The sequence below is a fragment of the Aedes aegypti genome, chromosome 2 (genome assembly GCF_002204515.2).
Source record: "Aedes aegypti strain LVP_AGWG chromosome 2, AaegL5.0 Primary Assembly, whole genome shotgun sequence".
In the NCBI taxonomy this organism is placed as follows: Eukaryota; Metazoa; Arthropoda; class Insecta; order Diptera; family Culicidae; genus Aedes; species Aedes aegypti.
In genome coordinates, this window is record NC_035108.1 from 153,680,652 (window position 1) to 153,693,178 (window position 12,527).

The 12,527-nt window shown below is 39.0% G+C and overlaps 1 protein-coding gene across 27 annotated transcripts in view; it reads right to left on the minus strand.

Annotated features, from left to right (window-relative positions):
• Positions 1 to 12,527, minus strand: part of LOC5579421 (glutamate-gated chloride channel) — a 472,520-nt gene that overhangs the window by 157,761 nt on the left and 302,232 nt on the right. For 20 of the 27 annotated variants that reach the window (XM_021842806.1, XM_021842822.1, XM_021842820.1 and 17 more), the window contains one exon: positions 675 to 761. The exons of the other annotated variants lie outside the window; for them this stretch is intronic. In XM_021842806.1, the coding sequence (XP_021698498.1) occupies positions 675 to 761 (87 nt within the window). The remainder of the gene's footprint in view (positions 1 to 674; positions 762 to 12,527) is intronic. 27 annotated transcript variants of the gene reach the window in all.

Sequence of the window (12,527 nt, forward strand, 5' to 3'; positions counted from 1 at the left end):
ACAAAAAGTGGATGAACAAAACGTTGAAAGTGCAATAAGTTGAGTCGATAAAAGATCGAAATGATAAAAGATCAAAAGAAACAAAAAATGTTTATTTTAAGCTTTATTTTTCAACTCAAAAGATGTCCAATGTAACAATACAAGTTTGACATTTTTTTCTTTCAACTTTTCCTTTTTCAGCTTTTTTTCCTTCAATGATATTTGGTTTTCCAACCATTTGTCGCTAAGTCAAGAAAAACACAACACACGTACAAATGTTCATCATGTCTCTACAAATAACTAAACTTTAGGATGGCTAAACAGAAATGGCAAACAGATTCACAAAGTATACATTAATAATATAACGAGATCAAGACAAAACAGTATGGCATATTTAAAGCTATATCTATTAACAAGAGAAATACATAGGGTCGAGTACAAGCTAGTTTTGGGAAAAGACTTGAATTCAAACAGAAACTAATGCCATAATGAAGAAAGGTATGTTCAAATTACTCTCTACTCAATGTAGTTGACAAAAGTGTGGGTTTATGTGTCGTAAAGAAAAAAAGTATGAACAACCGTTCGGCAATGAAATATACAGAAGACAGAAAAAATCGTTCAAAAGATGAAAAGTAAATCATAGCTAGTATGTGTGAGCATGGCAAAGAAGTTGAATAAAAGCTTTGCAAACGGACCGCGATTTTGGGGACGTCCTGGAACGCGCGTATCGGGAATATGTTTTGCCATTTCCGGTGTTTGCATACCGCAGCAGAAATCCGCATCTGCAAAGAGGAAACATGAAAATATTTGCAGTGTGTTGTATTTGTTCGGTTCGAATCTTTTGTGGTGTGAGAGTCAAGTGAAATAGAAAAAAAAAACGAAAACAAAATTGTACCTCACACGCAGAAGTTACTGCAAATACGATGCTGACAAGTTGTTTGGATGAATTTTGAAATTAATCATGGAAGACGTACTGGTAAATGGGCTCCAGAATCACAGTATGAAGCATCGACCAAACGTTCATAGCATGCACAAAATAGGTACATATAAGGTTTTGAAATACTTGAATTTAAATTAAACTACTTTTATAATCATCACCTTACCACTACTTTTTCAAGTAAAGCAAAGCTAATCATTTGAATGGATCGAAATGGCCTAGGTTGAAATATGTGTTCTTATCCCCATATATCCATAAGCATGGTTTTAATTTTCCACGTGTACCAATAATGTAAGAATGTTTGAAATTCAAACTTTGAATAAATATAGAATTTCCAGGTTATTCAACTTTATTTGGCTTTTTTGCATTTCTATAAAATTTTCAATTGCAATAGTTTTACTTGCAGCTTTTTAGTTATTGCTCCGAATGCTTCTGGAACGTCTTCGATTTCTGCTACGCCGCCGACTTCTGGAACGATTTGGATTTTGATCACAACATAGATTTGGGGTCTGCATCCTATGCATTTCAACCGTTTGAACGCAAGGGGTCATACTAGATGATGTCTTCATACCTGAACTATGGCCGTATGGAACCAGTGATCTTATACAATGATACAGGAAGTAGAAAGCCAGCGCATATTTAATGTGATTGACCGCCATTAGCTTGAAATATTGGCTCAGACCCATCATAATGTACGTTGGCTTCGTTTTTCGGTCCATATAAGCGGCAATCGCTGCACTGGATTTCGTAAGAAGCACTGTGAACGGGCGCCAAATTAGAACCGTAAGTATATCGCTGACGATCAGATTGATCAATACGGAGACGATCCATGCCAAAGTTTGTCCAACCATCGAATCGCTGAAAGTCTTCAAGCAAAGCTGATACCGTGTCAGGAGGTATAAAATGGAGAATTTCAGAACGCAATCGCTCAGGTCAGGTAATGTGGCGTCCACAGCTGCGTTCCTGAATTGGTTTAGAATGCTGATGTGCGAGCAGTATAGACCGAATCCAACCAAAACGTTGACCAAAAAAGCCAGAATCCATCCTTGGGAATTTATACGGGGTGAGGAGCTACGACAGATTTGTTGATGGGAACCGTCAACTTCACCAGATTGTTCCATTTCTTGGGGATACGAAAATTTTGACACCCTGGCGGAAAATGTGGATAACAGTTAGAAGCTCATCCAACGTGTACTATGATTGAAGTTTTCACTATCCCGTTCCTACCTAAGACAAGACGTGACAGGTCAAAGTACAAAAATGAAACCAATTGCCTGTCAAAAAAGACCACTTCTCATTGGTCGTTTTGGCAAAGGCCTACTTTCACATCGTTGAGTTGGATTGCAACAGGGCACTTTGTTACTAGCACGACCGTGTTGCCATTATGAACTGGAGTTTTCATCAAAAGTCTGAAAATTTTTCGTAAAATCTTTTTGTTTCAAATCTAATTATATTCGATGTTAAGCTCAAAGCATGTACTTCTACAATGTTAAAATGAATATAAAACACCTGATTGATACCAAAATAGTGGAAATTGTGTCAATATTCTCTAAAAATATCATCGGTTTTAAATTCTAACCCAATTGTTTGAAAATATAGCATCGTCTATTGCGCTAAATGAATAAAGCGTGCAAGAAACAATCAGATTATGAGCTTAGATATTTGAATTTGTTCACAAGATTTGCATAAAAAGGATACTGGTAACATTGGCTTTTGTATCGTCAAGGTTATCGACGGAAAAACAACCGGGCAGTCTTAGTTGAGCTGTCACGTCCTGTCCTAGGTTCCTACAATAGAAATGTTAAATTTAGAACGCCAGAGGCGCTGTTTGTCCCATACAATGGCTGTGATGGTGATGAATCAAACACAGTAGCCTTGATTTTCCATTGGCTCGATCCAACGGTACACAAAGTGTCAAATCGATTGTTTTGTTTTTTTCTTAGGTGAGAAGATAAATAAAACTAGCTTAATCTCTGGAATAACTACGGGTGAAAAACTTACACTAGAAGATATTTGAGCCGCTGTTCGATTTGCTCCATTGGCCGCAATTTAAATTTTGTGGGTTCATTTTAAAGACACTTGCATTTTCATGCTTCCAGTGAATATGTTGCCCTTACGTGTATGCCACGAATGCAAGCAATACATTTTGCAACTTGTCAGGGTTTTATGATGCTAGCTCACCAATATTCACGTTTCTAATGTTGGTTAGAGTTAAAAGTTATATTCACGGTACTAAGCAACATTTTTTCACCGACAGTCATGAAGCTGCTGATTGCAAGGTGTCGGGATAGTAGAAGCATTAACCTAAGAATGCTAATGTCGCTGCTGTTCGTGTTACCAACATCTAGTTTGCCACGAACTGACAGCCTGAGTACCGGGCATCAAAGTGTCAAATGAATTTTAAAAACATAAACAACGACAAGGCATTGAACAAACAATGAAAAACCATAATTTAAGGTAATAATAATTAAAATCAGTTTTGTGATAATAGCGCTACTAACGTTCTACTACTAATATTTCTATTGTCGGGATGCATACAGCAAAATTGTTATTCAAACCGATCAATGCTCAATCATACCACAGACAAACAGACGTCACACTCTCACCGATGTCCATTGACCACCTTTTTAACGGCCGATTCAAATATATGGTAGGTGGCCAATCCACCACCCGCAGCGATTGTATGACATTTGCCAGAAAACCGTTTGCCAGAATCAATTTGCCAGAATGATTTTTGCCAGAAAACCATTCCCCAGAATGTACCATTCGCCAGAAAGCCATTCCCCAGAATGGACCATTTGCCAGAAAACCATTCCCCAGAATCATTTTTTGCAATAAATTTTCAACTTTGATATGAAATCTATTAATCGAAAAATTTATGGAAAACTTAAGGCCACCGAAGTATTAAAAATTGTTATTTGAGTATTTTGATTATATGTACTTACATTGGGGTGCAGAGCTACTTGGGCACTTCCATGATTTACTTTGGTTAAGAAAGTGTTTCTCGGTCGAATTATGTAAAACTTTGCGATAAGAAGCACTTGAATGCGACGCATATTGTGGCCAAATATGAGCCCAGTAACTTTAAAAAACACTACATAGTGAATCAAAAGTATCGCGAATAGGATCCAGCTCCTTATTTGTACTTATAGCACGAAACAGTGTATAACCAATTTTCAGATAATTTAATCCAGAAGGGTGGACTACTAACACTGCATAGCTACTGCAAAAACTGAATTGGACTTTAGCATCCCTACTACAGCAACATAACATTCGCGTCGTGGATGTTGCGTCAAATCATATTTCAATCTTGTAATATGAAAACAAGTATAAAACAACGTGATTCGTCGAACTATGTTGTAACTAAATAAAATTTTGTTACAATCTTTCGCATACAATTTTATGCAATTTTCATAACGTGAAAGATATATGGGGGAACTGTCACCAGATTTCCATTTTTTGCTGCATAACTGACCTGAGAAAAAAAAGCTAACATGTTAGGCAAACATACTTTTAGTTGAATGGATATTTGACTGAAGAGTATATCTTTGAGAAATATCGCAAAACAATCAAAAGAACCGTCTTTTATTGAAATAAGGAAGAATTTTATTTGAAATATCATCAGCCTGGCGCCAATTATTATTTGTATAACTCAAATAAAGAAGACAAAATTCTGCTAAACGTCCTTTCAGTCATATATCTGAATGAATTATTCAAAAAAAAAAAAATAATAATAATAACGTTAAACTTTTGTTATCTCGAAAATAATTTTAAACCACGTATGTTTTAGTTATAAGATAGATTTATATCATTTGCGACAGACTGCTCAAAAATTCTTCAATTTTCAGTATTTGCCCTGATTGTAAGTTTCAACTATCTGGTACCGTATATATTCAGAAATCCTTTGGAGGACTGCCACGTCGGCATTTTTTGTTATATTCAGTCAATTGAGATTTTGTTTTTTTTTTTTTGTGGGTAGGTAATTGGTAGGTAATTGAGATTTTTGTTTTCGGAATCACTCGCTTGAAGATTACAAATCATATGTATGTCATGGTTAAAAAATTAAACATGGCTTCTTTATTTGGAGACAGGAATTGATTTAATTTTACGATTTTTGCATTTCATTATTTTGTTTCAATCCACAATGCAGAATTTTTATTCCCACCTGTGTTTTATTTAATATTTTCAATCACTGTATTTATTGAAAACTGTGATGACAGAATATTGTTGATATAATTTTCAACAAGTTTTTAGAACAATTAAGAAGAACAGCCAATGATATAAAGAAGGGTGAATCTCCTATGAAGCATATAAGTTCTTGTGTAAATTAGTTCTAAAGAACAGCTTAACACTCACAGAAGGGAAAATCTTCAATAGAATATTGAAAATAGAATTGTCTTTAATGAATGTTATAGAATAGTCTGAAAGATGATCATTACAGCATTGAAAAATAGTAATTTTGCGAAAATTATGAAAAGCTCGAAAGCCTATGATATTTTCCCGTGGCAAAATGAACACCATGCTATTTACCGAGAAAAAAAGCAAATTTGATTGAATTTTTATCACGTACGGACGAATTAGAGGACTGTTCGGGTTGATAAGGAGGTCAATTGAAGTGAAAATGTCAACGCAACCTAAGATTATAGAAAACCACGTTTGAAAATGAGAACTGACGTAACTTTTAGCTCGGGAGTCTTGAGTTTTTTAGTGAGGTGAATATCGTTATGATATGAAGTCAAATCTGAGAGCTTTGGATATCTTTTTGAATGGGTTACAATCATTGATGGATATATTTTCGGGAATGCAATGAAAATTCTCAAAAATATTCGTTTTGCCCACGTTTTTTGCATGATGTTCATTTTTCCACCAACAGCCGTTCATTTTACCCGCATAGTGCAGGTAATATGAACATTTGCATCGTTTTTTGCTAGCGATAAAAATATGTGAAAATTTAACTATTTCAGTCTGAATTTGTGATACTGCTATAGAAAACATCCCTATTTTTGATGTTGTGCGATAGAACTTTACAATTTCCTCGTTCTTCTATCAAAAACAGGATGATATCCTTACCACCCCTTCCCCTACTATAATTTGCTAAACATTTTATCACATAAAAAGGTGAAAATCTTACGAAACACTTACTTACACGCCTAAGTATTGCTATGTGAAGCTTAGTAATGAAGAAATATTATTTTCTGGGGAATGGTCTTTCTGGGGAATGGCTTTCTGGGGAATGGTCCATTCTGGCAAATGGTTTTCTGGCAAATGGTCCATTCTGGCAAATTGATTCTGGCAAACGGCTTTCTGGCAAATGGTTTTCTGGCAAATGTCATACAACCCCCGCAGCGCTCGCATCGTTTTTTTCGCGTTTGACGTTTACACACTACCGCCATCTGTTGGTCCATCGGCCAAACACACCGATTTTAGCATTGGGCGTACATGTCATCATGACTATGATTTTGATCGGGATTTGTGCTAAGTGTTACGTCTGTTTGTCTGTGATCATACCATCCCTTGTAAGGGCTTCACTGAATCTGTGTGAAACTAAAAACTAATCACATATGCAACATTATGCTAGACTAACGTCTTTATGTGCACTTAAAATTTTTCAGAACACACGAAACACCTCGTTTACGCGCGCGCCAAACATACGATAGAGTAAATAAATATTTTGATTTTGAATGCAGGTTGCTATGGTAAAATTTAGGGAAATTTGACACTTTGAGTACCACCACCGAAATACACATACTAGATGTTGGTCACAAGATTAGCAGCGACAATAGCAGTCTAATTCTTATATGTCTAATGTTCTTACTAATCCACTATTCCACGGCATACAAACTTTACCAAGGTGTGTGCATTTTACTCTGTAGCCAGCGAAAGCGGTTAGGAAGCCATCTTTAACATGCTGGCCGTTTTGTTCACAAACATTACTGCCTTGCCTGGATGATGCTGGAACTGAAACTAACTGTGCTGCCATCAGTGCGGACGAAATTGTCAAAAAAGGAAGAAAGGAGTACAGCACACAAGGAGCAGGGGCGACCAGATTAGGATAATGCTTGACAACACTGTTTCTATAACCAATCCAACTCGACTACCTGTCTCAGATGTTTGTAAACAAAACGGCCAGCCCTTCCTCACCTACCCTGTCTGGTATTCTCCACAAAGTGAGTATAATAGATAATTGGACCCGCCTTGCTCTTTACTATTCTGAACCTAAGACTTCTGAACATCAAATTTGATTGTAAACATGTAATGTCATTATGATCGTAGCATATACCATCCGGACCACTAGATCGTTTTTCCGCAAATTTGTTCCAGGTAGATAGGAATTCATATTCAAGTAGATGTCAGTTTTCGGAACAAATCACCTTCCTAATATTGTACACCATGCAGTAGTCAAATCTTCGGTAAAATACATAATGTACGGTTTATATTAGGGTGGTTCAAAAGCTCTACACCACTCATACAATTCTAAGTGGAGTTCTAGTTTTCCTCCCAAAATTCTAGCCATTTGAATGAAGGCTGCTACTGCACAAGCCCTTCAAAGTTTGTATCAAGTAATTCGCTCAATTGAGTGTAGTAGTAATTCGGTGTAGCTTTTGCTTCATAAAAAGAAGGCAAAGGGTTCAATCCTAGGCACGTCCCTTTTCTCATACTTAGTTGAACTTTTCACTTGCTTCTATCTTCCACTTTTAATATATCACAGTTATATCGTTCATACCATTTGCTAGAACCTGAAACGGATCAAAAGTCGTATCTCTACGTTTCCATACTTCCATCATTATAGCATGCTTTTCCCTACGCCTGATGCATAGGCAGTCTGATAACGAAAAAGCAAACCTCTCTGCCATAAAATTACAAGATCACCAGCACTTAGGGTGCAGAGCCACTTGGGCACTTCCATGATTCACTTTGGCATGGGGGGTTTTTCTCGGCCGAATTGTTTGACACTTTTCAAAAAGACGCGCTTCAGTACGACGCATATTGTGGCCAAATATGAGCTCTATAGCTTAAAAAAAAACACTCCGAAGTGAATCAAAAGTGCCAAGAATAGGATCCGGCTCCCTATACAATGAAAGTGTCTGTTAGTCATAAGCAGTCATCTAGTTGGCTCCTAAGTTGGTGTCTTGTGCAAGTGTAGCTGATTTGGCGATACTGGAGTAGCAACCACGGGCGGCCTATCAAGTTCAAGCTCAAGTTATTCACTTTATTGGTTGTAGTTTTTTCCCTGTGCCCTCTCAGATTAGTATTATGAGCCTCTGTACGTGCCATAAATTCTTTTGTTCTCATGACTTTTACTGTGCGCCGTGTGTTGGTGCTTTCTCGCTTTCTCTCAAGGACATCTTGAAAACAGAGCGCACAGTAAAAGTCAAACGTTTTATAGCATGCATAGGCTTATAATGATACCATTAGATACAGTTGTCAGCAACAACTTTGTCGAAAATCGTTTCTTAATCAGACGTCCCAATAATTAGTTAATTACATAGTTTTATCTGTCTGTCCTTTTGATTGCTTTGAACATTTTGATTGTTGAGACCGTGTCTGGATTTTTGTTCGGATAGTTTTTCATGATCATAAAAGTTATCCCAGTGTTTTGCAATGGAATAAAAATCATATGCATAAGCATAAGCATAAGCATAGACCACCATACAATTCGTAGTTGTTACTCCTGCCCTCATCGCCCGCCCCCGCAGGAGCAAGCAACAAGGATCAAACACTACTCTGCAATGGAATAAAAAATCATATGGTCCTAAAAATAAAATAGTCATATCTAATGCCTTTACTGCCTAAGGGGTCTATTTTATAAGTCGAGTCGATCAAAATGACTCGACTGGAGTCACTGTCGATCAAAAAATATCGTTCGACACGGTCTGTCACTCGAGTTTTTCGACAGTTGTCACTCTATGTGACTGGATTACTAAGGGAGTCGACGAGTGACATCTGAAATATGCATGCTTACTTTGATCGACAGTGATTACAGACGAGTCACATGAATGTGCTCGATTTACAAAATAGGCCCCTAAAACTTAATGTGATGACGAATGACAAAAACCGATGCGCGTTGCGTTTAAATCTCGTTGTAACATAATTTTATTTGAAAAGGACAAAAAGTACCCGGAGAGAGCAGTACTTCTGACGAGTTCTACCACCTTCATCAGTCGCATACATAACATCCCTCCAATCGTTTTCTTTAAAGCTCTTTGAAATCAACCATCAATCATTTTCCTGTTGTGTCTGAGCACTGAGACGTTCATGCGAAATCAGTATTTGTTTTTTTAATAAATTTTATTCGCAAGTTTTTCGTTCGACTCGTTTCCGAAATTAATTTTTTGTTTGTTTATAAATAACAAATTTGATGATCGTTGTTATAAGGACCGACGCATTCTTGGATTGATCGACTGTGGAATCTCAATACATTGAAATGTTTCTTACACAGTTTATACAAATTTGTGAAATATTTGAGGTACACAGTTTATCACGATACACGCGAGAATTTACGGCGATAAGTGAATACCCCTTATAACTTATTACTGAGACATCGAGTATCGAGGTTCCTTGAAGGAAGATTCATCAATCTAAGCGGTCAGTGGGTGCGAGGTGGGGTCAGCTACGGGGAAAGTTGAAGTGACAGCTAGCGAGCTGGCTAGCTGGCGGGTTCGTGTACACTTTTTTCACTCTACCTTTTCTATGGAGTTGTTAGGGAATGTTTACTCCAAGACCATACAATTATTAAAATTTCATAAACTGTACTTGGAAGCCAAGCTTGATAGTCGGTACCAGATTTATATAGATGTTACGGGGGGTCTGTCGCAAGGTCATTTGATACTTTTCCATGATTATTTAGCACGGTTCAAACAAAACCAACTCCAGAATCTTTCAACACATTTGGAACCACTCTGACCAATTATAAAGCTCATTATCGTACGGGTCTGAAAGGCCCTTTCATCAGCGGTGAAAGAGTACGATACGGCAGTGGTGAGAACAGAAACAGCGGAGTACGCATTGCGGACAGCTAAAGTTGCTCTCGCTGTTACATCAGATAAGCGGACGAAAGAGAGGTCAGAGGCTCCAAAGAGAAGTAGAACCTCGCCAGGAGATGGTAGATCAGGTGGATCCAAGAAGCAGACGCAACAAGATACACCCGATTCTATTTTTGCACGGATTTTTTTTACACGGACGTGAAAAAAAAAGTTTCCATACATTTTTTTCCGTCAAAACCTTATTTTTGCATGAAACGTCGAGAAATGATGTTGCTTTTTTGCACGGTTTTTGAAATTTTGAATTGAAAACTATTTTTGCACGGTACGCATCCCCCGTGCAAAAACAGAATCGGGTGTACTAGGGACGTCGCTTCAACAGAGATGCGCAGAAAAGCCTCCACCTCGGCAGATGCCGCCAAAGAGGGACGCCGTACTCGTCAAGGCTGCTACGACGTACGCATCACTAATCAAAAGCGTCAGAGAAGACCCGATGTTGAGGCTCTTGTATAAATGGAGAAAGTGTCAAAACTGAAAAAAGCAGTATTTCCTTTTTAATCAACAAATCGAAAAAAAAAAACACACAGTTCCTTTATTTGACAAATAAAAGAGCTGTGAGATTTTATCTTTTTCGAATTGTCTATTTAAATAGAGAAAACTGCTTTTTTTGTGTTGACATTTGCACCATTTCTACTTGGGCCTTAAGGGATCTGGGCAAAAACGTGGTCAAGCCAGACGTACCTTAAAAGATGAGATGCATTTTGAGTAGAAGGAGAATTGATCCGTGTGGTAATGCGTATCGTCGTGATGGCAAAGATCAAGGGCCCTTCGACACCTGCTGAGCTATATCCAGACAAGCTGAAGTTGATCGTGGAGGGTCTCTTCCCGACGTATGATCCAACGTCCTGGCCACCAACTTCGTACGCAGAAGAAATCGCTGAGGAACGGAAAGTGTCTAACAACGCGCTTGTAGAAGCAGCGAACGACTAAAATCGAAGAAAGCCCCTGGTGCAGATGGAATACTAAATGTAGCGCTGAAAGCTGCCATCCTGGCATATACGGAAATGTTCAAGAAGCTGTTGTAGAAGTGTCTTGATGAAAGTAGCTTTCCAGGAATATGGAAGATCCAGAAGCTGGTATTGCTGCCAAAGCCAGGGAAGCCACTGGGAGATCCAACCTTGTTTAGGCCCATTTGCCTGCTGGATACGCTCGGAAAACTGAACCGTCCAACCTATGACGAAGTGTACGGAAAGTGAGTACGGGTTGTCGCAAATGCAGTTTGGATACCGCAAAGGCTTATCGACGGTAGACGCAATTCGAGTGTATTGAAATGACGTCGAAGCAGAAACGAAGAGGAGATGGATATAGCACCGTGGTCACGATAGATGTGAAAAACGCATTCAACAGCGCCAAGTGGGAGGCCATCACCGTGCCGGATCGAAATCCGTACACCTAAGAAATGAATCTATATTTGTCCACTTCATACAAAACGCCTACTATTTGTATGAAGGGTACGGATTACGGTCTCCCAATGTATCTGTGCTAGATCCAACTTTCAGAGCAGAATCATGGTGTACGAAGCAAATGAAGAGCAGAACAAGGAGCAGAAGTCAATGCAAGTGACATCGGGCGTCCCTCAAGGTTCCATTCTCGGTCCAACTCTTTGGAACGGGATGTATGACGGAGTCTTGACACTTAGGCTACCCAGGAAGGCAAATGTTGTTGGTTTTGCAGTACGAGACGTCTGCTAGCTAACGTCTCGTCATCGATGCTGAGGTATGGATTTCCTGCTTGGGGCAAGGCACTAGAAACAAAGCGGAACCGCGAAAACCGGAATTTTTCGGCTGATAGCAGTACGTACCTGACCAGTGGATTACATCATAATTGTAAGACCGCCAACTAAGGGTTGCGTACTTAGCTGGTAGTGCAGCCTGGGCACTGTTGTCCTTCTGACATCAGCTAGAGTGAGGAGGTGCGTTTTGAGCGTCTGTACACCAGGAGGTGCGGCTCAAACAGCGGCTGAGTATGAAACGCTGTATCACGTCAGCTACACCTAAGATGGCAGTCCCATCAACGTGATGTAGGTAGCGCGACCCCGGTAAGGTAGCATACCGAATTCATTATCCACCACGAAAAATGGAGAAAGAAGAAGAAACGAACGTTATTTTCGGCAACCGACCTGGCAACGAAATAAGGACTATGATTGGAAACTCGGTACCTGGAACGTCAGGACCTTAAATGAACCTGAACGAGTGAGCCTTTTGGCTCGTGAATTGCGAAAAGTTGGCGTGTGCGTGGCTGCAATTCAGGAAGTGCGTTGGCTAAGATCTGGAGAACGTGAATTCCGAGCGGTAGACCCCATCGCTAACATCGCTTTCAAATACAACAACTACCAAAGCGGTGGCGATATAGCTGAACACGGAGTCGGTTTCATAGTGATCGGGAAGCAGATGAAGCGCGTTATTAGGTGGAAGCCGATCAACGAGCGGATCTGCGTATTGAGGATTCGGGGCAAATTCTTCAACTACAGCCTGATCAACGTATATGCACCGACTAACGACAAACCCGATGACGTGAAGGACGCGTTTTACGAATGTCTCGACAAGACCTATGAAGAATGCCATAAACAC